The following is a 25751-nucleotide window of genomic DNA, read 5'->3' on the forward strand; positions in this document are numbered from 1 at the left end:
AACTTGGAAACAAAGTCTTCCCCAGGGCTTCCAGATAAGAACCCAGGTGACTGACACTTTAGTTTTGGTCTTATGAGACCCTCAGTAAATAACCCAGCCAGGCCCATCCAAAAAGACCCTCAGAATGTGAACTGATAAATGGATGCGTGTGTTTCTTCTCAGATCGTGTAATATTGAATCTCACACTTTTAGGAGGAATGGTTATAGAGGAGGTAAGAAGAAAGACACACATGCCCTTGCAGTTTGACTTTGTAAGAAGGTACACTCAAGCAGAAATATATTAATAAATTTTAGTATTGTAATTTTTTTCCCCACAAAAACTCTTTATGGAGCCAGTATTTCACTGAGGTGTGAAGGGCATCAATTCTGGGGAAAGGGCCTGGGAGACCCCCTAGGGTGGAAAAGTAGGAAACCTTCACTAGGTGAGAGGGCTTAATTCAGTCAATCAGCTGCTTTGCACCTCTCATACCTCCAGGTCAGCTATTCAAGTTCAACTGGAAACCTTTTTACAATTATTTATAAGCATTCTTTCCTCTGAAGGGCCAGAAGCTACCTGGAGGCAAACATCTCCAAATTCTCTCTTAAATTAATTAATCCGTTGCCCTTTTCCCCATTTAATTCATGTATATATTTAAAAGAATTGTCGAGTAGCCATTATTCCACCAACACCACTAGACACTAAGCATATTTTGGCATATTGACAGACATTTGAATATGTGCGGGAGACAAACACTGTCAGTAAATAATGTGGAAAAGAGAATTAATTAGATAGGATTTCCTGAGAAATTAGGCTTATTCTTGACAAATGAGAAAGGTAGCTAGAAATGAGATATAGGCAGGTAGAAGATGAGAATGTTGCAGACAGAGTAAATGGTGTGTGGGAAGAGCCTGAGACCAGATAACGGCTTAAATTTTGGCTTAAACTTTTTGGCTCCAGTTTTGCCCAAATGTCCAGTCTTGCCAACATGCTACTAATCTCCAATTCATAATCCTAACTTATTTTAAAGTAAAAAATATTTAATAAGTTATTTGTATATATTACATTGAAACCAAACTACATAGTATGGTATGTGTAACCCTGCCCAATTTGGCTACCTACCTTTCTGGCTTCATCCCCTACCACTCCCTCTTCAAACTCTATGCCACAGTCACATCTGTAAAGATGTAACAAGTGGGAGAGACACAAGGAAGGGCAGGGATACTCTTCTTTCCACAAACACATTTACTTCTTCAAAACCTGGAGCCTTTTTTCATGTTGCTCTTTTTTTCCCTAGATTTTTCTCTTTCTTACTCAATTCCTGCTTTGCCTAGAAAAACCCTACACAATTTTCAAGATGAAATGAAAAGCATTCTCTCATTTGTAGAGGTTTCTCTGATCTTCTTGGGCAAGTTCTGGCAAGTAACAATTTTCAGTCCTCAGTAATCTCTTGCACAGAACTTTATTATGATACTTATAAGTCTATATTCTGATTGTGTACTCCTTACATGCCTTTATTGTGGCATAAAATTGTGAGTTTCTGGAGAGAAAGAACCATGTTTACTATATTTCTCAATCTTTAATCCTTGGCATTGCTTCTAGTACAAAGTTAAATGATGAACATAAATTTGAAACATGAATAAGCCTGGTGGTCTTCCCGCTGTATTAGCATAGACTGGGAATTTTCAGTGCCTGCTGAGGGTAGCAGGTTCCAGCAAGGCTACAGCAAGTCTCTTTTATGGTACCCAGACTATGTTATATTTCATAGTTTCATCCTTGGCCTTTCACCCTCAGTATCCTGAGCATGGCCTCCCTGATGGGCTTGGATTTGACACTGTAGATGATGGGGTTGAGCACAGGTGGCACCATTAGGTACACGTAGGCAACAAGAGCACGTACAATGTGAGGCAGGTGCCTGCCAAAACGATGGATCATGGACATAGTGATACCTGGAATAAAGAAGACAAAGACAGCTAGGATGTGGGAGACACAGGTATTGAGGGCCCGGGTGCACTCCCGGGGAGAAGCCAGCCCCATGACTATGTACAGGATGAGAGTGTAGGACAAGACAATGAGCAGAGAGTCTATACCTCCAGTGGACACAACCACATAGAGCCCATAGTGTATATTGATGATTATGTCAGCACACGCTTTTCTCATCACATCAGCGTGGAAACAGAATGAGTGGGACAAGAAGTTATTGCCAGGGCAGAAGTTTAGTCGCTTAATCAAAAATGGCACAGGGAAGAGGCACAAGGTAGCACGGGCCACAATGGCCAGCCCAATCCTAAAAATGACATTGTTTGTGAGGATAGCTGCATAGCGCAGGGGGTTGGAGATGGCCACAAAGCGGTCAAATGACATGGCCAGGAGCACCGAGGACTCCATCACAGAGAAGGAGTGGAGGAAGAACATCTGGACCAGGCAGGCATTGAAGCCGATGAGCCTATAGTCAAACCAGAGCACAGCCAGGGTGGTGGGCAGTGTGGACAAGGTGAGACCCACATCGGTGAGGGCCAGCATGGACAGAAAGTAGTACATGGGCTGGTGCAGGCTGGGAGTCCTCCTCACAGCCAAGAGGATCAAGCAGTTTCCAGTGAGGGCCGCAGTGTACATGGCAGAGAAGGGGATGGAGATCCAGCCATGAATGGCCTCCAGCCCTGGGATACCAATCATCAGGAAAGCAGGTGGCTGGAAGAAGGAAATGTTGACATAGGACTGGGAAGGGAGCATCCTTGGAGGACAGATGAGGTCTTCAGAAAGATGTGACTTCTTCAGTCTTTGTAGACACTAAAACTAACCAGGATGATAAGAAAGAGCAATCTACTCTTGAATCCAAAGTCTAAAAATCAAGTTCCATAACTGGTCATACCATTTACTGATTCCTTTAAAACATAATAACTATAACAATTGAAATATTCGATGACTCCTTATTATGTTATATTCCAGGTTCTATGCATTATAAAAGTATTTTTTAAGCCCTGGTGCCTTTCAACCACAGGATTGGGCCCTAAGTGTCATCTCACTTCTACAGAGCGTTATCTATCCTGCAAAAGTTCATCATCTCTATAGTTACACCCAGTCTGAGCTGATAGAATGAGATTTCTCTGCCAGGAAATAGTAACCGGGGTTCAGAGGATCTAGCCATTGTCTACTTATTGCCCAAATTGAAAATATGTTATTTCCGTGTGCATAGGGAGAAAAGGAAAATGACTATTTGGAGAGAGATAAGAGTAATTGAATCAGATACGCAGAGAGGAGAAGGATGAGAGTTCCTGCAGTCCAGTGAGAGACAGTCTGAGAGAGTGAGCAGCTGCTTCCCTCACCACCCAGGGAGATGGCTTTGCACTTCTTGAAACTCGTCTTCCTAAAGTCACATTTTTCTTGTTTTGGCTTTTGTGTGAAACACTTTTGGTGTATAATAAATTTCTTGATTCGTGCTTAAGCATTTTTGACTGAATTTCTCCATACTCAGAATCAGCAGAGACTTTGGACAAGGCCATCTTTCTCCTCCCGTTTTACAGATGAGGAAACTGAGACTCAAGAACTGTAGTGACGGATATCTGAATGAATGGCTCATATACTATAGACCTGAACATTGAATCCAGGTCTGTCTGATTCCAAATCCCAGACTCTTTCCTGTGATCTCTTCCGTAGTTGAGACAAAGTAGGTGAAACATTGTCAAAAGTGCAAAGCACCACAGACATGATTTTTGTTATTGTTATTGTATTGTCTAACACTTTGCATTTCTCTAAATCTTTTACTATGTGTTATTCATTTAATCTTCACAGTTATCCTGTGATGTGGACCCTGAAAGGATTACTGTTCCTACTTTTAGGATAATGTAACTGAGGTTCAAGGAAGTGACCTGTTTATATTACTTCCCTGCTGAAAACCCTTCAATCATTCCCCAATGCTTTCTGGTAAAATGTTTATGACATGGCCTACTGATCCCTATAGTCTATCACCTAACTGTCCACTCTTATCACATAATGGACAACCTCTTGCTCAACATTCTTTAGCCCACTGACTTTATTTCAATTTCTTAAATAAGCAAGTTTCTTCTTCACTTGGGGCTTTTGTGTTCATCCTGTACTCCCCCCTTTGCTTTTCACATGGCTAGCTTTTTAGATCTTAAATATCATTTTCTCAGAGAAACATTAGAGATGACTCTCACTAAGTAGGTGCCCTGAGCCACATACCCTCTCCGTTATCCTCACATCACACATTCTTAGTTTTCATTACACCACTCAACACATTTTAAAATTTTAGGATTGCTTCTTTCCTTGAAATTTGTTGTCCTCTCTCACTACACTGTAAGATCCATGAATACAGCAGCCATGTGCTTTTATTTGCTGACATATAGCTCTTGCATAGTGCAGAGCCCAGAACAGAGTAGCTTCTCAGTCAATATTTGCTTGTTTGAATAAATAAATGACAGAATGAATAATCAACCCTATAATCTCATGAAAGAGAAGGAAGTCAAAGAAAAGTTCTATTCCCCTATCCTCCAGATACATACTAGGATCAGTAGCTGATTTTGAAGTGGAGCGTGGTTGAGACCCTGTCCCGGTCAACCATGCATTAGAGAATTGGAAACATGTTTGATTTATGGATGACTGGGCATAGAAGAAATTTCTAGTGAAGGGCATGGTTAAATTTCTGAAAAATCGATTCTGAACCTGTCAACAATGAATCCTGAGTGTTTGGGTGTATCCACTCCCTGTTTTAGAAGTTGATGGGGACTCCTGCAGACACAGGTGTACTTATAGCCTCGTTGTCGGATGATCTGCATAGCAGTGAAGCTGATGGGTGTCTTCTCCTCGGCTCATTCTACCTGCCTAATATGCTTTCATCTATGCTCTCCTTCCCATTGTTCGCATAATTCAATGGCTCACCATCTCATTATTTCTCTTATAGATTCTTAGGGCAGCTGCTTGGCTGGCATCATTCCCCTCAACGTACACTGTCACCTCCCTGCCCTGATAGACTTCTCAAACTGTTTCAATCAGCTCAATTTTCCTAAGGCACCACATTGAAATTGGCACATCCTTCTCCATTGAATTTTCTTTTTAAAAGATTGGCACCTGAGCTAACATCTGTTGCCAATCTTCTTTTTTTTCCCTTCTTCTTCTTCTCCCCAAAGCCCCCCAATACATAGTTGTATATTCTAGTTGTAGGCCCTTCTGGCTGTGCTGTGTGGGACGCCACCTTAGCATGCCCTGATGAGTGGTGCCATGTCCGCTCCCAGGATCTGAACCAGTGAAACCTGGGGCTGCCAAAGTGGAGCCTGTTAACTTAACCACTTGGCTATGGCGCCGGCCCCTCCATTGAATTTTATCATCATTTTCTAGGCCCATCCATCAGTGAATTCAGGTGGAGCTCTGTACTGTCACTTGGGTGTCCATCCCTTCAAGGCTCTAGAACTAGAATCTCTGAAACCACTGTAGCTGTAGAGACCCTTGGGTACTCTCTCCATGCTTTGTAATTGCTAGTATAACACTAATACACAGCATGAAGCAGATACAATGCATTGCAACTTATTTTAAGGTAGAGAATTAGAGAAAAGTTTTCTGGATCTAGCTATGCCACTAAGTCATTGCCTTTTGCTGGTTGTATATGGCACATATTGGGAATTAGTAAAGAGTTTTTTGATTTTTCCTTTTTCTCCCCAAAGCCCCCCTGTATATTGTTGTGTATTTTTAGTTGTGGATCCCTCTAGTTGTGTCATTTGGGACGCTGCCTCAGCATGGCTTGATGAATGGTGCCATGTCTGCACCCAGGATCCGAACCGGTGAAACCCTGGGCCACCAAAGTGGAACGCGCAAACTTAACCACTTGGCCATGGGGCTGACCCCGGGAATTAGTCGTTTTGATGAACAAGGAATTCCCTCAGCTCTGAAACAACAGTATAAGATAGAACTAATTCTCTTCATGTATACAGATGAAGACACTGAGGCTTAGAGAAGCCAAGTGTTTAGCCAGGAGACATGGTAGAATGATTTAATCTAGGTTCTATTTGACACCAAATACCTTGTTTTTTCAAGTAAGCTGCACACTTTGTCACAGATTGTACCTGGTGCCAAGCTACTAAAAATATGTCAATTTCTCCTCATGGTTGTCAATTTCCTCTTCTGTAAAATCAGGGAATTGGACTAGATTATCTGTCTTTCAACTCTGGCATTCTATGACTGCAAGATTCAGTGTTCCTAAAAGAGAGGTTTTTTTTACTTTCACATCTCTTCACTTTACTTGTTTTTTTCCCTCTAAATCTCCTTTTCTTCAGGTTTTCTTGCTCCTAATTTTTCTTTTAGCTACACCAACCACCCCCCACACCCCCCAGACATTTTTTTCTTTTCTTCTGTTTGTTCATTCATGTCTCTTAAACACCCCATTCAATCATTCAGTCATTTACATGGTAATTTCTAATTTCTTTCTCCTCTCAAGCTTGAGGTTCCCAAGAAGAGTAACTCTGATTTATATTGATAAGCCTTCACTCAGCAGGCTGTATGGTACATCTCAGGAATTCAGTTATTTTGATGAATGAGTAAATGAAAAATTCACTGTTGAAATCTTTGGATCATGCTTGTATGTTGCCAAGCATGAACATCTGTATTTTTCTAGAATGCCAGCCCACAAGGGATTTTGGTTCCCTTAGCCATTACCACTTTGGGTCACCAATATGGGCATCATTCTTAGAAAGGGAGTCTGGGATTCTGAGCCCTCCTCTGAGCTACTTAATTCATGAGCCGCAGGAAGAGATCCTCCTAGATCTATTTCCCTTATGCAGGATAAGAAACTGCCAGCTGGGGATACTTAATACCCAGGTCTCCATATTTCTTTGCTATCTTTGCCTTCTGCAATTTCTTTCTATTTGACTCTTCTTTTGGAGGAGGACAGGAGGAGGTGACAGAGTTGACTCTGGAAATAGAGAAGGGTTTGAGTCTGGGTTCTGGCTACTTACCGTGTCTGCTGCCCCAGGCTGCTTTGTTGTACCACATCCTATAGAAGCCTGGGAAGGGCCTCCAGCCAAGATACTCTTATATTGCTGCAGGGAAATGCAGCCATTCTCCAGGGACATTAAGCTTTGGGTCACAGAGAAATTACTCTCTGTTGAGCTCCACCCATGGGATGTGGACATGCAATGAAAGAGTAAGGAGGATGGAGGAGGCTGGAGGTAGCTGTGGGGATAAAGAAAAGCATAGAGAGATTAGAGATATGAACAATCAGAACTCTCCGGAATGTAGAAACTCTTTGGTTATCTAGCCCAGCCCTCTCTAAGGCATGCTTTCAACAGGTTTTGATGCTTCAGTGGCCCATCTGTATTGTTCACCTCATTTTTAGAAAGGGAGTATTTTTCTATTTACTGGAAAAAGGCAGAGTTAGCCACCACTTGGGTGAGACTACTTGGGATTAATAACTAGATCAAACACTCAGTAGGTCATGAGAAAAGAAGTAATGCCTCCGCCACAGAAGGAAAGGTGATTTTTACCAAAAGAGCTTTAAGAGCTGAAAGAACGTGACGTTTGGACATAGATATTGAGATTGTTGACCAAAGTTTTGGAGACCAGGAAGTGGTAAGTACTCTGAATGCTCTGGTAAGACACACGTCTGGTAAGACACCACACAGTGAGAGATAAACTCCTCAAAAATTAAGTGGCCTGACACAGCAGTGAAGTTCTTGTAGGTTCAGTGCTCTGTGTCCTGCCAGTACATCCTCTCCAAGGTAAAGAGCAGATTATTGCAACTTGCACCTCCTACCATCAGTGAAGAGGCACAACACCTGTCAGTCATCTTTGGCTATTAAAGAGAGCACAAATACACTTGAAAATAACTCTTTGACCTACTTATCAGGTGCGTAGTAGGCTGTCAGTTTTGAGAGTGCCTAGAGCAAGAGAGGGCTACGCAGCAGGTTCAGTCTGTGATGCAAGAATCTATGTCATTTGGACCATATAACTTGGTAAAACCATGGTGCCAATTGTATTTGTGGTAGATAAATATATGTGAAGTCTCCATCAAGTCCTAGTAGGCGAGTTGCAGCACAGACACCTAAGACTCTGGAGCAAGGCCATGCTGTCTCTAGCAGAGAGTTCTCTTTGTTCAAAAGCAGGTGTTGGAATGTTACTGGACCCTAGAAAAGATTAAACACCTGATCACAGGGCATCAAGTGACTAAAATTGCCCAATTTATATGGCTATTGTCAGGCCCACTCATGTCATAAGGCTGAATACAGACACTAACAATCAATTATTTGTTATATAGATATAAGTGAGTTACATAAACAGGTGGCCCAGATTTCCTGTCACTTATCTCTTTTGCATCAAGCCTCTTCTTCAGCTGACACCTATGGTCTCATGGGGATTTCCCTATATCTAGCTGATGGAGGAGGAAGTAACCTAAGCCTGATGGTTACTGGTTGGGGTGGCTTAGTATGTAGGTGGAAGTAAAACAAATAATTTATGAATGTGACACCACATCACTTATGCTGCATTCTGCTCATCAAAGAAGTCATAAAGGCCCACTCAGTTTCAAGGAGAAAGGAAATAGTTTCCATCTTTTCGTGGTGTATTGACAAGGTTCTGGAAAAGCATGTTAGGCCAGAAATATTGCTGTGCCCATTTTTTCCACAGTCTGTTATTTGATTACAACAATTTATACCACTCCTAATATGTAGTGCAAAATACACTGGCCCATCTCTCAAGACTACCCAGTGTTATCTCATTACAACATCAAGTACTGGCTTTAGATCCAGAACCTTGTTACCTAAATTAGGTCCGGGTGTGGATGATGATGTTCCTCAGGCTCAGTCTTCAAGTGCAGCTCTTCAAGTACAGTTCTCTCAGTCTAAAGACCTGTGAACTAAGGAGAAAAGTTATCTGTCTTCCACATACCCATTCTGAAATGATGTGATAACAATTGTATCACCTGTGTGGATACCACCATTATAAGAGGGAAAATGGGGATCTGAAACAACTTGGACTCCCTGTCTCTATCTCTATGTGGTTCCTCCACATGGTCTTGGATTCCTCCCCATGAAGGCATAAAGGTGCTGGAGTTTTGAGATGGTAGTTCAGGGCTCCAAAGGCTTATGTCCCAAGAGAAAAAACGCCAGGCACAAACTGTATCACCTTTAATTGTCTAGTCTTGGAAGTCATGCAACATCACTTACACTTCATTTTATTAATTGAGGTGGGAAAAATTAACTATCTAGTTTTAAGAAAAGGTGAAATAGATTCCATATCTTGATAAAGCACTTAGAAATGTTCCAGAAGAGTGTGCGAGACCGCAAATATTTCAGTGACTATTCTGTGACTTTTTGGAAAATAGAGTCTGCCTTAGTGACCCATCTGTGGAATCTCTGCTTCCTGTCCTCTAAACTTTAGATTGTGTGTCTAGTTGTTTCCCTTCCCCTAAGGGAATGCTTATAGCAAGGCACAGTAAAGATTCCACTAATTCTAAAGCTATGGTTGCTTCCTGGTCATGTTGGGGTGCTATTGGGCAAGCAACCTGAACCAGCAGAAATCTGCCCATGAATGAGGGAAATCTAGAATGGGTGATAAAAGAAGGAAATTATGAATATTACTAATATCTTGATACCAATCACAGTAATGAGGCCTCTAGTTTGTTCCTCTAGACCCTTAGGTGTAAGAGTCTTTTTCTTTTCTTTTTTCTCACTCTGAAATTGCCACCACCATGAAGGATCAGGGATGGATGTAGTTAATGGAAACCTAGGCTCAGGGATGGATGTAGTTAACCTAATGTAAACCTAGGCTCAGGGATGGATGTAGTTAACCTAATGTAAACCTAGGCGCAGGGATGGATGTAGTTAACCTAATGGAAACCTAGGCTCAGGGATGGATGTTGTTAACCTAATGTAAACCTAGGCTCAGGGATGGATGTAGTTAACCTAATGGAAACCTAGGCTCAGGGTGGTGCAATGTGGAGCGGGTGGCGCACACTGTGAATACCCTCCCATAACCCCGCTTCACTCACTGTTCTATTCTGACAGCATCCCACTGCTATCCCCATGTGACTCTCCACCTGGAGGCTTTCTTTCTGCCACACGAAGCAGACATGAAGTACTAGGGAGTAGCTCTCAGCCGATGACAAACTGGATGGTAAATATCTCATCTTCCTGGCCCCTAAGGTGGGATAGCTCTGAGCACATTCTATACTGTCTTTCAAAATCTCCTATTGAGTTTTAACTCCAGTAACCCACGATAGTGACATGCTTAGTTACTTACACTTACTGGTTTCTTTTATTTCTCTGTCTCATGTCTCTATCTTACTAACACTTCCTGAGAAAACCTTTCAAATAAACAACTTGCAATTAAATCTTGTCTCAAGGTTTGCTTCTTGGAGAATTCAACCTAAGAGTCTTATAAACAGTCCTGTAAGTTTTAGAATTTCGGAAGGAGGTATTTTCCAAACTGCCATTTAGCTTCTCAGCCTTCCTCTTTTTATGTCCACCCTGACTTCCTCTGTCCAAGAATAGCCCTCAAAACTTTGACCAATGGTCAAGGAGCTGTTTTCCTTAAATTTCACAAAATATAAAAAGTAGGGGAGGAAATGAATCTTTGGGAACTATATTTGTTTGAAGAAATGTGTTTTAGTTTGTTTTGAATTTCAAGAACCTTATTATTGCTTTTCCTCATTTTATTATCTTATCCCTCTTGTGGCAGAATGGAGGAAGTGTTCTTAACCCTCTAGTTCAAATGCAGAAACAAATACTCAGACTTGAGAAAGTGTTTTTCAAGAGAGCACAGGGAAAAAAATCACATCAAAGTCAGTACTAGAATCTAAGTCTTCTGATGTCCAGTCCAATATTCTTTCCCTCTCTCCACAGCCTATTTCAACTTAACAAAAAGCTCTAGTTAAAGTGTCATTAGACCCAGAATATTGAGTTCTCTTCTGGGTGTGGTTCTGCTATTTTAGTCTTCGGAAAATTAGCTTTGGCAAACCTTCACCACGCACAAATTCTCTGCTGGGACACGTGTTGCTAGGAGACAAATGAGAAAAAAATCCTTGATATGAGAGTGGCTGCAAATTCATTATCACTAGAATATAAAGTAGATGAAAGTAAGTGCTGTACAAAGGTACTAAGATCCCTTTGAGATCTCACTTTGGATTGCATTTGCCCTTCAGCGTGGAGAATGGACCATGGAAGCAGCACAACGGCGGTGCTCAGGATCAGATCCAACACCCTTTGCACAGATTTTCAAAAGTTATATTGCGTGAGCCCTGCCTTCCACTCCAGCCTCATCCTCTGCCACTTTGGTCTCTTTTCTAGTCATAGTTAGCCATTTTTTCTTCCACGAAAGCAAACCTACTGATTCCTCCATTTGCAATGTCCTCTTCCACTATTTCTCCACTTTCCCCACACTAGTCCATATTCCCTCATCTACATAATATGCTCTATTTTTTAAAGGATCTAGCCCAAGCAGAGCCTCCAGAAGACTCCTGAAATCTATTTTTTTTGTTGCATATCCTCTTGCTTACCCTGTATTAGTAACTTATTACTTGTCATTGTAGTTGCCTGCTTATTTTTCTCTCTACTCTAATAGAATATGAGGTTTTCAGAGGCAAAAAGTTGACTCTTATTCATTTCTGATGTCTCAGAGCCTTAAATAGGAACAGATCAAATATTTTTCCTGATGAATGAATGAATAATTAATGCAATAGCAAGAATAGAAAACCTTTATTGTTATTTAGTGTGTATTATGTGTCACTTTGCATATATTGATCCTCACAACATTATAAGCTAGACACCTTAATCTTTCCATGCAATTGTAGAGGAAACCAAAGCATGCTGAGGTAAATCACTAGCTCCTGTGCATACCCAGAATTCTGCACAAACCTTTAGCAATGCCCTTATTACACTGTATAAACCATTTTCCTAATTATGTGTTTTGTATATATTCAAATGTGAGATTTTGAAGAAGAAGGCCATGTATAAATCATTTTTGTGTTCCTGGTACCTAGCTAAGGGCCTGAAAAGAGTTACCACTGAGAAAATACATGTGACATAAACAAGGGAATAAATAAATGAAAACAATTTCTCACCGTTATCTATCACCTCTTGTCTCACATTTCCATAACAAAGCTATGAGTGGGACTTGATCTATCCAGGATTTGTATTTTGAGTTTACCAGCCTCTTTTCAGGGACCCAATCCTGCAAGCATCCTGCACTGTTAGCTCTGGCTTTTCCTCCTTAACATCTTGAGCATGGCCTCCCTGATGGGCTTGGATTTCACACTGTAGATAATGGGGTTGAGCACAGGGGGCACCACCAGGTACAAATAGGCAACAAGAGCATGAACAATGGGGGGCAGGTGCCTCCCAAAACGGTGGATCATGGACACACCTATGACTGGGATGAAGAAGACAAAGACAGCCAGGATGTGGGAGACACAGGTGTTGAGGGCCTGAATGCGTTCCCGGGGAGAGGCCAGCCCCAGGACTGTGCTCAGGATGAGAGTATAGGACAGGACAATGAGCAGGGAGTCTATGCCCGCGGTGGACACAACCACATAAAGCCCATAGAGGATGTTTATGGTGATGTCAGCACAGGCCCGTCTCATCACATCAGGATGGAAGCAGAATGAGTGGGACAACAGGATTTTGTTAGGGCAAAAGTTCAGACGTTTAAGCAGGAATGGCACTGGGAAGAGAGACAGGGTAGCACGGGCCACAATGGCCAGCCCAATCCTAAAAATGACATTGTTTGTGAGGATAGCTGCATAGCGCAGGGGGTTGGAGATGGCCACAAAGCGGTCAAATGACATGGCCAGGAGCACCGAGGACTCCACCACAGAGAAGGAATGAAGGAAGAACATCTGGACCAGGCAGGCACTGAAGCCGATGAGCCTATAGTCAAACCAGAGCACAGCCAGGGTGGTGGGCAGTGTGGACAAGGTGAGGCCCACATCGGTGAGGGCAAGCATGGACAGAAAGTAGTACATGGGCTGGTGCAGGCTGGGAGTCCTCATCACAGTCAAGAGGATCAGGCAGTTTCCAGTGAGGGCCACAGTGTACATGGCAGAGAAGGGGATGGAGATCCAGCCATGAATGGCCTCCAGCCCTGGGATGCCAATCATCAGGAAAGCAGGTGGCTGGAAGAAGGAGATGTTGACATAGGACTGGGAAGGGAGCATCCTTGGAGGACAGATGAGGTCTTCAGAAAGATGTGATCTCTCAAATCTTGGCAGGCAAAAGGACATTGACAGGAAACCTGTCACTAGGAAGACATTTATTTATGCTGTATAGGTTTTATCATCAATTATTTCCCATTTTCTCAGCTCTTACTTTGTATTATCAACTGATCCAGGAATGTACATATGTTGGCTAATGTGTTCTCTAAATAAATGCAGAATGTAGGGGATAGTTTAACTTCTCCATGATTACCAGAAAATGAGTCACTGAAGTTAATTTAGAACTCAGTTGTTTCTAAATGTAAATTCTGTACTGTTTCCACTCTACCATGTAGTGTCTTCATTAAGTGATGTTTGTTATCCTCTTTAATTGTAAAGTGCTCTCTATGCTCATCATCATCATCATCATCGTTGTCCTGGTCCTTATTGTTGGCCCATGGTTACTGCATTTTGCAGTATTCTAAGTGTTTTCACATAATCATCTCAAGTTGTCTCACAATTACCTTGCTTATAGAGAGAGAAGGGAAATATTTTAGCTAAAATGAAAGGAGAGAAATTTTTAAGGGCATCAAAGGAAGAAATCAATGCAGCTTTCCCCTGAACCCGTTATTAGAACTCAAGATCTTTTTGTGTTTGGAGAGTTTGAGTACAAGTCCTAGGACATTCTCTTTTAATCAAGTCCAAGTATTGATAAAGTCAAGTCTCAGGCTGAAAATGACAGTAAACACTAGGAAAGTTTTGGTAAATGAAGAGACAGCTGATTCTCACCAGGTCACTGAGAACACTTAAGTATTTGGGGTCTATCTATGCCTTGCTCAGAGAATATCAGCCTGAGTCATTTGATGTCCTTATAATCCAGTCTACACGTTGCTTTTCTGGAACCATCCCCTCACACCATTCATTCAACATTCCCCACAACCTTTAGAATACCAGTTAAATATTTTATTCAGCCTCTTAGCACACACATCCATCTTGAGGTCTTGATTTGTCCTCAAATGTGCCTCCCTGTATGTCACTCGGCACAGATATCTGCCATAGCTGGAGGTACACAGACCCTGGGGTTCTCTTCCAAAGTTAGAATTTCCACAGGTACCAACTGAAAACATGAATCAAAGACATAAATTTAGGCATCTTTAGTGTTCAGTAGGCTCTGTCCAAGTAATGCCATTAATTTTAGTGCCTGATTCTGGGCAAATAAATTTACTAACTAATCAGTTATTGAATATCTCATACGGTTCAGGTATTAGACTCCTCACTTTTTTGTTTGTTTGTAAATAATGTTTCTCAGTCTCGAAAAGAAACATGGAAGATAAGTATTATTGTAGCTTTTTAACAAGTAATACTAATAACAGTAATAATGATAATGGTAAAAAATAAATAAAATTGGGTGCTGGCCATGTGGAGAGTGGTTAAGTTTGCGTGCTCTGCTTCAGTGGCCCAGGGTTTCGCTGGTTCAGATCCTGTGCATGCACATGGCACCGCTCATCAGGCCATGCTGAGGCGGTGTCCCACATAGCACAACTGGAGGCACTCACAACTAGAATATACAACTATATACTGGGGGGCTTTGGGGAGAAGGAAAAGAAGAAAAAAAAAAGAAGATTGGCATGGATGTTAGCTCAGGTGTCAATCTTCAAAAAAAAACCCAAAACATATACAAAAATTAAAAAATTAAAAAGTAAATAAAATTGGAGAGGACCGGCATAGTGAGTTCTTCTAGCCAGGCTGAAAATGAGTGAAAATTCCCATTCAGGTCTATTTGGCTTGGACACTTTCAGCAGTCTCACACTGCCTGCACTGGCCGTGGGCTGTCCTGGAGGCTACAGATTTGTAAACTGTGTCGCTGGCAGGATCAGATTATCTGGAAGAGTTCGTTTTCTTGTGGTGTTTTCCGGTGACGTGATTGGGGACTCCGTAAATGAAGCCCCTTTCTATTTCTCCAAAAATCTTCTTTTTGCTCCTCATTGTGACCCTTTGGTTTCTTCTTACAAGGCCATTTGTTTTTTATTGAGCTGATAATCTTCTTCTTGCTTTTCTTTTTACTCATCCAAGCCACATTTCTTCAGAAATCTCATTGTTCTGATTTTGATGATTTCAAAATTTGTTTCCTCTGTTTTTTTTTTTTTTTTCAGGCACAATGAATAATTGAATGAAGACACCTTAAGTCTATAATCTACTTCCCTTCCACCCCAACTCTTAGTACAGCACCTCATAGGTGTATATGTTCACAGTTTAGCCTAGATAGTTTGTATATAGCAAAGGCCAGTGACTCCTTCAGATTAATCCTGCTGATATTTATTTTTATCCAATCTTATTTGGATTTACTTAGGATCAATTCAGTAAATACTCTTTGTCTTTGGTAGCTGAAGAAATGTTAAATTCTGGGCTCTCTATTTAACTTACAGGACTCTGAGGATTAATCATATCAGGAGTTAATGTCACAGCTCTTTCTTTCATCCTACATTGATTAACCTACTATTGAGTAATTCACGAATCCTCCATCCTTTATCTTAGAACTTGCCTTTGTCCTGTAGTTGATACACAGGACCTATGAACTCTGGGTATTTGTCTGATCTATTGCTCTTGGCCATGGTAGAAGGATCTAAAGGTGAAAGTAAGCTGAATACAAGAAGCTGAGAGCTCACAAGGGTAAAATTAAAGGGTTCAAGCATTTAAGACAAGTTGCCATAAATTAGGGGCAACTCTTGTCCAATCAAGCCAGTTTCTCCCTTGTCTCTGAATAATGGCCTTTCTATGCCTTTTCACGTTTTGGGAATATTACAGTGTTATGAGGTGCCTGACATTAGGCAGGGATTCTGTCTGGTGAAAGGACAGTTTTTTTTTTCTATTCTCTTACTAACGTGCTGATTTTAGTGGGCAAGTTGAATTCACATGCTTTCTGGTTTTCATTAAGTCTGAAAGCATTATTAAATCACTTAAACCTAGAAATCCAGACAAGGTTTGGTCTTCTATTATTATCTCCAGGACACTAAAGCATCAAAGATATTACTAATTATACTCTCTCCAGAGGAATTAAATCATTTCTGTTTTGGCACTCTAGGATTCCGTTAACTTCTCACTGGGTGAGACTGGGAAAGTCAAGTTGTCTGGAAACAAAAGGATGAGTCCACCACATTTTCTTTTCAAAAGGCTTTTGTTTTCTTTTTCCCACAAAAAAGAAATGGTAATTATGTGATGTGATGGAAGTATTATCTAATACTATGGTGTAATCATCTTGCAGTATATAAGCCAAGTGATTTTCTAAAAGGCTCTTCTTACTCAGAAGAAAGTGAAGGACTATCTCATAGTGAGAGTTGAGACACCAAGGAAACATTCAGATCACCCTCAGGATGCTAACTGGGATGGGGTTTTAAGATACCCTTTCACTGTTGCCTACTCAGAGAAGCAAAAATGTACTAATCTGCTTGGATTCAGAGTCTGGGTTTCTGAAAAACTCTGTGAATTGGGAAAACTCTTTGCTTCAGGAAAGTAGCCTTATTCACTTCCTCTCTCTTATCTAGGCGCATGGACCTGCCATCCACGGAAGTCCAGGCCTCTTTACTTCTCTTCCTGCTTCTGATGCGTGCTCATCCTCCATCCCGTTGGCTCTTCCACCTGGCAGCAGCTGACAGAAAAGGGAACTCAGACTCACTAACCAGGTCCCCATCCTTCTAAACAGTGTGGAAGAGATTGTATCTGGTCCCCAAGTTACTCACTTTTCTTGTTGTCACAGCCTTCTCTACCTCTCCACATTCTGAAGGAGCCCAGGAAAACTCTGCAACTAAGATACTACTTTTATTCCACCGGCTTGATCCCTTAGTGAGTTATTGCTCCCCAGGGATGTCCAAGTCACAGGCCACAGTCCTCAGAGGATATTCCCTGCTTAATATTTCCTGGGTGATGGAGAATGTGTGGGATATGAGTGTTGGGTTGGAGAGTTAGAAGGGAAATGAGATGTTGAGCAATTGAGTTGAGGAGAAGAAGGCTAGAATCATCATCATTTTTAGGTTCATCCATTCTACCACATCTGCAGGAAACTTTATAGGGTACTGAAATTAGCAGAGAGTTATCCATTGATGATTAAGTAGCTGGGAACTAAAGTTTTTTTTTTTTTTTTTTTTTGCAATTACTTATTATAGCTTTTGGCTGTTTAACCCACCCATTGTTAACTGTGCTATTTAGGCAATATGCTATCTGACACCCACTAGGCTCCTAGAGATAACACCTCCCTGGAGCCTGGGTCACCATGGTAATCTGCGTTTGAGCTGTTCTTCAGGAATTAGAACCCCTTTGTCCACTCCGGTTGAGACCACCAACTCATCAACTGGGCCTGCGCAGATGTCTGATAGGTGACCTTTTCACGTCAAGAGGCTGAAAACTCCACACTCGGATCATGCTAACACCACAATTTTGTTAACATGGGTCCTATGAAGAGGCGCGGAGTCTGACTACACTTGTGCAGATCGTCAATTACCTCACCTCTCCTCACATCCAATCACCTACCTTCACAGTTCAGATGACCTTTCCCCCATCCCGTAAATATCCCCGAGTCCCTATTTTCAGGGAAGCTGATTTGAGATTCATGCTCTCACTTCCTTGCATGGCTGCCTTGTGATTAAACTCTATCTCTGCTGCAATCTCGTCATCTTGGTGTTTGGCCTTCTGGGTATCAGGCAAAAACGAACCTGACACAGTAATGGTACTTCAATCTTTTTCTTTACTGTGTTCTTCAGTGTTATCAGATCTGCCACTTGCAGTCACACAGAACACTTTCTGGCCCCTCCACATGTCAGCTTTCAGAGGCTCAGGTTTAGTTGTATCTATTTCCCTCCACTCTCTCCTTGGCCCCCCATCATTGTTCAAACAGGTCAAGCCACGCCACCTCCTGTGTCTGTTCCTCTTGTGACATTGTGAAAGCCCAATACTGTTCCACAGCAAATATGTATTGAATAATCAGAAGAGATAGATAAGGAATTAAGGATCTTAAGACAGAGACAGATGAATGCGGGCAGGCATGTTTACTGCGATCTCTTCCATATCTCTGTTTCTGTGTTCTTATAGATTTTAGGAGAGGAAGACAAATCCTCCACCTTCTGGGTCCTTCTGGCTAGGCTATGAATTAAATTCACATAGACAGACTAACAGGAGAAAATCAAACAAAGCTTTATGACATGTATACATGGGAGAGACCCAGGAAAACTGAGTAACTCACCAAAACGGTAGAGACTGTTCCCTTAAATACTATCTTCAGCTAAAGATGAAGGAGGATGTTGGAGGTAGCGATTTGCAGCTTCAAAGGGGAGGAAGGCAGTTCTCATGGAAATAGAAAACCCAATGTTTGGTGGATAAGATTTGGCTTAGCAGGAATCCTCACAGTCTATAGATACCAAGAGTTATCTGGGGACAGGCCTTTTATCTTAAATTCTTTTAGGAAGTTAGGGGGAAGGTCAAAGTTTCTTTCAGAGTCTTTTGTTCTTAAAAATAATAAAGCCAGGGCCTGGCCCCGTGGCTCTACACCTATGCACCGCTTGTCAAGCCATGCTTTGGTAGGCATCCCACATACAAAAAGTAGAGGAAGATGAGCATGGATGTTAGCTTAGGGCCAGTCTTCCTCAGCTAAAAGAGGAGGATGGGTGACAGATGTTAGCTCAGGGCTAATCTTCCTCAAAAAAAAAAATCAAGCCAAAGAGACATACTTTGAGGTGGCCAATTCTGATTTCTCACAAGATGAAAGTGTCTTCCATGTAGAAAATTTTTCATGCTATCTTGTTCTATCCCCAAGGGCTTCTTTTCTTTCCAATAGAGTGCAAAAAATTTAAAACGTGAAGAGGCCTCAGAGCTGAAAGGCAGAAGTGTCTTTGTATGTACGTGTTTGTTTGTGTGTGTGTAACAGCTTTGTTGAGGTATAACTGATACACAAAAAACTGCATTTTAGTTTGATGAATTTGGATATATACATACACCCATGAAATCATCATCACAATCAAGGGAATAGACATATTCATCCCCTCCCAAAGTTGTCGTGTTACAAACGGCAGGATTTTTTTTCTTTTTTCAAGCTGAATAATATTCCACTGTATGTATATACCACATTTTCTTTATCCATTCACCTTTTGATGAACATTTGGGTTGTTGCAATATCTTGGCTATTATGCATAATGCTGCAATAAACATGGGAGTGCTAGATAAATAAGGAATGCCACCCAACACAAAAAGGACGTATATGACAAGCCCACAACTAACATGATAATCAACAGGGAAAAGCTGAAAGATTTTCCTCCAAGACCAGGACCAAGGGAAAGATGGCCAGTCTGTCCACTTCTCTGTGGGCAAAATGTGTGTGGACACGTGTCAGCATAGTACTGAAAGTCATTGCCAGAGCAATTAGACAAGAAAAGGAAATAAAGTCACCTAAATTGGAAATGAAGAAGTAAAATGATCTCTGTTTGCAGATAACATGATCTTATGTACAGAAAACCCCCCCAAAACCCATAAAAATCTGTTAGAACTAATAAACAAATTCAATAAAACTGCAGGATAAAAAATAAATATACAAAAATCAGTGGTGTTTCTATACACTAAAAATGAACTACCCCAAGAGAAAATTAAGAAATCAACTCCATTTACAATAGTGTCAAAAAGAATAAAATGCTTAGGAATAAACTTAACCAAGGAAGTGAGAGTCTTATACACTGAAAACAATAAATCATTGAAGGAAGAAGTTAAAGACGAGAGAAATAAACGGAGAGACATTGAATTATCATGGATTGGGAGACTTAAATTTGCCAAATGTCCTTATGACCCAAAGTAATCTACAATTTCCATGCAATTCCTATTAAAATCTCACTTTTTATGGAAATAGGAAAAAGAATCCTAAAATTCATATTTAACCTCAAAAGACCCTAAAGAGTTAAAGCAATCTTGAGATAGAGGAACAAAGCCAGAGGCATTATACTTCCTGATTTCAAAATATATTACAAAGGTATACTAACTTTAAACAGTATGGTACTGGCATAAAACTGATGTATAGAATAGAAAGCCCAGAAATAAATCCACACGTACACAGTCAACTGATTTTTGACTTGGCTTCCAAGAATATACAATGGACAAAGGGCAATCTCTTTATTGGTGTTGGGAAAACTGGATATCCCTATGCAAATGAATGAAATTGGGCCCTTATCTCACATCATATACAAAAATCAACTAAAAAATGGATAAAGATTTGAAAACTCCTAGAAGAAAACATAGGGGAAAGCTTCATGACATTAGACTTGGCAATGATTTTGTTGGACCTAACACCAAAAGCACAAGCAACAAAGGCAAAATCAAACAAGTAGGACTACCTCAAACTAAAAAGTTAACGCACAGCAAACAATCAACAGTGAAAAGGTAACCTATGGAATGCGAGAAAATATTCAATGCAAACCAGATACCTGATATATGCAACCTCCTACAACTCAACAGCGAAAAACCCAAATAACTTGAGTTTAAAAATGGGCAAAGGAACTGAATAGATATTTGCCAAGGAAGGCATACAAATGGTTAAGAGCTATATGAAAAAGTAGTCAACATTGTTAATTATTTGCTAAAAGCAAATCAAAGTCACGATAAGATATTACCTCACAACCATTAGGATGGCTATTATCAAAAAAAAAAAAAAAGACAAGTATTGATGAGGATGTGGAAGAATTGGAACCCACGTACATTGTTGGTGGTAACGTAAACTGGTACAACCTATGGAAAGCAGTATGGAGGTCCTCAAAAAATTTAAAAAAATAGAACTACCATATCATCCAGCCTTCCCACTTCTGGATATATACTCCAAAGAATTGATATCAAGATCTTGAAGACATATCTGCAGAGGCATCTTAAGAGAACATTTGTTTTCAAACACTGGCTTCCAAATTGTGCTTCAATTTCCCATCCCCTTGTATTCTGCCAGTGTGCCTGCTGGTGAAGAAAGTGCCTCCCTCAGTGGCCTTTTTGGGATGAATTTGGGATGAAGATGTCTCTATCCAAAGGACACTGAATTTTAAGAGGTGAGGCAGAAGAGAGTTATGTGGAACTGAAGTCTGGAGTCTCTAATATTGTAATCTCATGCAATACCGGAAGAGCAGAGGAATGCCATTCTTGAACAGGAAGGTGTTCTTTTGGAGCAAAGGATTCCCATTTGCTTCACAGCTGTGAAGAGCTGTATCTACAACTTCCATTGCTTGAAAATGCTGTAAACTTAGTAATTGGTTGATGACTAAGTGAGCGAATAAACTTCAGTTTTCATTTATTTAGGAACTATTTAGGAGTATTTACTTAGGAGTATTTATTTAGAAATTATTATTCATAGATTTAATCAAGTAATATTCCTGAAGCTACCTCTGGTCAGCTCATTTCCATGGTATGAAGTCATCAATGTGAATCAGGTTTCAATGCTGCCTTCCAGGAACTAGAATAGATCAGTACAAAGGCTGATTTCAGTAGCAAGTGATGAGTGCTCTAAGAGAGATGTAAACAAGCTGCAAAGGGAGCAGAAGAGAGAAGATCCGGGAACAGCACACAGAGGACAGAAACTTTTGTCTTTTCCTGGAAGGACAAGAGTCTTCCAGCGAAGATGGAGAAAGCAAGAGGGGAGTACTATAGCAGTAATGAAACCGGGAGATCCACTCCCCAAGGCCTGTACGGTTATGGGTTCATCCCTCTGCTGTCTACATTTGGCGGTAAACTGGGGGAGGATGAGTTTAGACCTTGCACCCAGAGATCTTCATTTCTTCTGACCAGGCCCATAGGCCCTATGTTATATTCTTTCATGTCTTCACTCATTCACTAAAACATGATTTATGGAGTGGTGAGGTTTTATGTGTCAGCCCAGGTTAAACACTGGGGACACAGGGAGAACTAAAACATAGTCCCTGATTCCCAGCCTCAAGGATTTCAGTGTCTCATATGCAATCATTTATTATTACAACATAGTGTGTAAGGACGACAATCGAAGGAAGCACAGGGTGCTCAGGGATCACTGTTGAAACCCCTGACTTGGCTTGGGGTGGGAGTGGGCAAGGTTCCAACTAAGTCTTGATGGAAATCACATTCTAATCCAGAGGAAATACAATTATTTTGCTCCTTCTGCAATCTAATTCTGCCTTCTTAACACCAGCGGATCAGCTTACTCAGGCTCAGTTTTAGGCCCTCTCCCAGCATTCAGTCATTATCTGAGACACGGTCTCGTCTCTCGTGATATATAGGACCCTGAGCATGAGAGTCTCCCGCTCCCTCTCTGTCTTTCTGTCTCTCCACTTCCTCTCTCCACACACACACATACACACACACACACACGTGCGCACACACATTTTCTCTGAGGACTCATTTGGAAGTAAATTGTAGATATTACAAGCCTTCTCAATAAACAATATGCATGCACCTCCTAAAAAAGATTTTCTTATGCTAACCACAAAACCATTTTCAAACCTATACAAACTATACTAACCTAATAATATCATCAATATACATGACATATTCAAGTTTCACAATTGTCCTAATAATAACTAGTTAATGCTAGTATTCATTTGTTATTAGATTAGTTCCCCTGACATAGTTTTATAACATTGAATTTTTTAAAAGATTCCAGGCTAGTGTGTGTGTGTCTGTGTGTGTGTGTGTCTGAGATACTTCCCATGTTCAAGATTTTCCTGATAATTTCCTCACAGTTAGATTCACAATGAAAATTTTTGGTAGGAATTTTACATATGTGATGCTGTGTCTTATTGTTCATCTCAGAAGGCACATCAGGTCAAATTACCCCTTATTGGTTAAGCTAAATTTGATCGCTTGCTTAAGGTAGTCATTGCCAATCTTTTCATTGTCAAGGGACGTCCACCCTTTTCTATTTAGTAAAGTAAGCTGTGTAGTGCTACCTGGAGACTGTGTGAATATTTCGTTTCTCAGCATCCTTTATGCGTTTGTTGATTATTTTAAAATTACATTAAAAACTGCAAAAAGATAATTTTCTAAATCTATCAATACTGTAACATTTATTACATGGCATGTTTTTACAAAAGAGTTTTTTTTTCTTTTCTCCTTCTTTGTTTTGAATATCACTGTGGACTCACACTTTTAAAAACACCTCAATTGGTGATAATCAGCTGCTGTCAAAAATATTTTTAATGTTCTAGTTGACCTACTTTTGGCCACTGGTAGCCCCTTCAAATGAGATTCTGTGTATATATATATTTATTTTTACGCGACTTTATTGTCTTTGTATTCTTTATTACTTCAGGCATAAACTGTTGCAGTATCACCTTATGTTTTCCCTGCTTATAGCAGTCATCACTATTGCTCCATGGATCCCAGGGTATTTGTAGTGGGGAGTGGTATTTAGAAAGCAAGAGGTGGGTGCTAGCCCTGCTCCCTGCTACTGGTGTGGTTGCTTCCAGGCACTTTCAGAGGACAGAGAAGGGAAATGTAGAGATACAGTTTTTAAAAAAGACATCTACTTTTTTCCCTTACTGGTGACACTGACTTAATTTTAACTTTCATTCTCTTTTTCCTAGTCTGTTACAACAGCCTCTGAGATGGTTTTCTTGTGTCCTTTTCCTCCTCTACTTTCATCTTTCAAACCTGTAATACACAGTTAAGACTATGCAAGCTTTTACAATGCAATAACCTTTCCACAGCTGCCTTTTAAACAAAGAATGAAGGTCAACGTCACAACAGGTCTAAGAGGCCCCAAGAAGTCTCACCGCTGCCCATCATTTCTAGCTCATCTCCTATTGTTTTCCCTCCAACACAAGCATAGTTTCTGCTGAGCCACATGTAACGAATAACCTTTCCAGAAGCACACCAAATTATTCCACACCTCAGGTTTTTGGGGTTTTTTTGTCCTTTACGTTCTTTCCTCTTTCTTAGGTGCGCCCTCCCCTTGCCTATCTTTTCTGCCTGACAAACTCATAGTCACATTTCAGCCTCCTTATGACCTGCCTCCTGTCTCATTTCCTCTCGGCAAGGCAGCAAGTCCTCTTCTAGCTTCCCGTAGCACTTTGTGTGTACCTATTGCAGCTCCATTACACTTTATTATAATTGAATATTTACAGGCCTCTGTTATCCAACCAAGAGAGGATACCGTGTATGATTCACTGCAATATCTCGAGTAACAACCACAGATTCTTGTACCAATACACACTAAATAAAATATCTGAAGTTAATGAGTGCAGGAAAGAATCAAGACTGTTCTTCACCCGTCAGTCTGAGGGCATCTATTTAACTTGTCATACCCTTGATAATGTTTCTAGGTGAAGGCTCTGAATAAGGGCCATCTGGACATAAGATATGACTGTTTGATCATTTTTCCCCTCAGATTCCATGCTTGTTTCTCAGTTTTGTCAGCCTTGCCTCATCAGCACGCTGAGCATGGCGCCCCTGACGGTCTTGGATTTCACACTGTAGATAATGGGGTTGAGCACAGGGGGCACCATCAGGTACACATAGGCAACAAGAGCATGAACAATGGGGGGCAGGTGCCTCCCAAAATGGTGGATCATGGACACTCCTATGACTGGGATGTAGAAAACCAGAAAGCTGAGATATGAGAAATGCAAGTGTTGAGGGCCCGCACACGCTCCCTGGGAGAGGCCAGACCCATCACTGTATGAAGAATAAGGGTATAAGACAGGACTACCAGCAAGGAGTCTGCAACCACTGTGGACAGAGCTACGTACAACCCATAAAGGATGTTGACAGTAATGTCAGCACAGGCCCTTTTCATGACATCTACATGGAAACAGAATGAGTGGGACAGGAGGATCTTGTCAGGGCAAAAATTCAGTCACTTCAGTAGAAAGGGCACAGGGAAGAGGGACACAGTGGCTCGAGTCACAATGGTCAGCCCAATCCTGAGGATGACATTATTTGTGAGAACAGCTACATAGTGCAGGGGGTTAGAGATGGCCACAAAGCAGTCAAATGATGTGGCCAGGAGCACCAAGGACTCCACCACAGAGAAGGAGTGGAGGAAGACATCTGGACCAGGCAGGCATTGAAGCCGATGAGCTGACGGTCAAACCAGAGCACAGCCAGGGTGGTGGGCAGTGTGGGCAAGGTGAGGCCCACATCAGTGAGGGCCAACATGGACAGGAAGTAGTACATGGGTTGATGCAGGCTGGGAATCCTCCTCACAGCTAAGAGGATCAGGCAGTTTCCAGTGAGGGTCACAGTGTACATGAAGGAGAAGGGGATTGAGATCCAGCCATGAATGGCCTTTAGCCCTGGGATGTCAATCATCAGGAATGCATGTGGCTAGAAGAAAGAGATGTTGACATAAGACTGGGAACGGAGAGTCTTTGGAAGACAGAGGTCTTCAGAAATATGTGACCTACAACAAAAGACCCTGAATAGCCAAAGGATTCCTGAGAAAAAAGAACAAAGCTGGAGATATCTCACTCCCTGATTTCAAAATATACTACAAATACATAGTAACCAAAACAGCATGGTACTGGTATAAAAAGAGACACACAGATAAATGGAACAGAATCGAGGGCCCAGAAGTAAACCCACTCATTTATGGACAGCTAATATTCTACAAGGGAGCCAAGAGCATACGATGGAGAAAGGAGAGTCTCTTCAATAAATGGTGTT

At 41.2% G+C, this 25751-nt stretch overlaps 2 protein-coding genes and 1 pseudogene across 2 annotated transcripts; all 3 read right to left on the reverse strand.

The window, feature by feature from the left end:
• Positions 1-1747: 1747 nt before the first annotated feature.
• OR51A64 (olfactory receptor family 51 subfamily A member 64) lies at positions 1748-2710 on the reverse strand. Its single transcript, NM_001391279.1, has one exon. The coding sequence runs from the start codon at positions 2708-2710 to the stop codon at positions 1748-1750; it is 963 nt and encodes a 320-aa protein (NP_001378208.1).
• A 9460-nt stretch (positions 2711-12170) lies between these two features.
• OR51A49 (olfactory receptor family 51 subfamily A member 49) lies at positions 12171-13133 on the reverse strand. Its single transcript, XM_001497206.2, has one exon. The coding sequence runs from the start codon at positions 13131-13133 to the stop codon at positions 12171-12173; it is 963 nt and encodes a 320-aa protein (XP_001497256.2).
• Positions 24500-25435, reverse strand: OR51A67P (olfactory receptor family 51 subfamily A member 67, pseudogene; annotated as a pseudogene).

The sequence above is a fragment of the Equus caballus genome, chromosome 7, assembly GCF_041296265.1.
Source record: "Equus caballus isolate H_3958 breed thoroughbred chromosome 7, TB-T2T, whole genome shotgun sequence".
Taxonomy (NCBI): domain Eukaryota; kingdom Metazoa; phylum Chordata; class Mammalia; order Perissodactyla; family Equidae; genus Equus; species Equus caballus.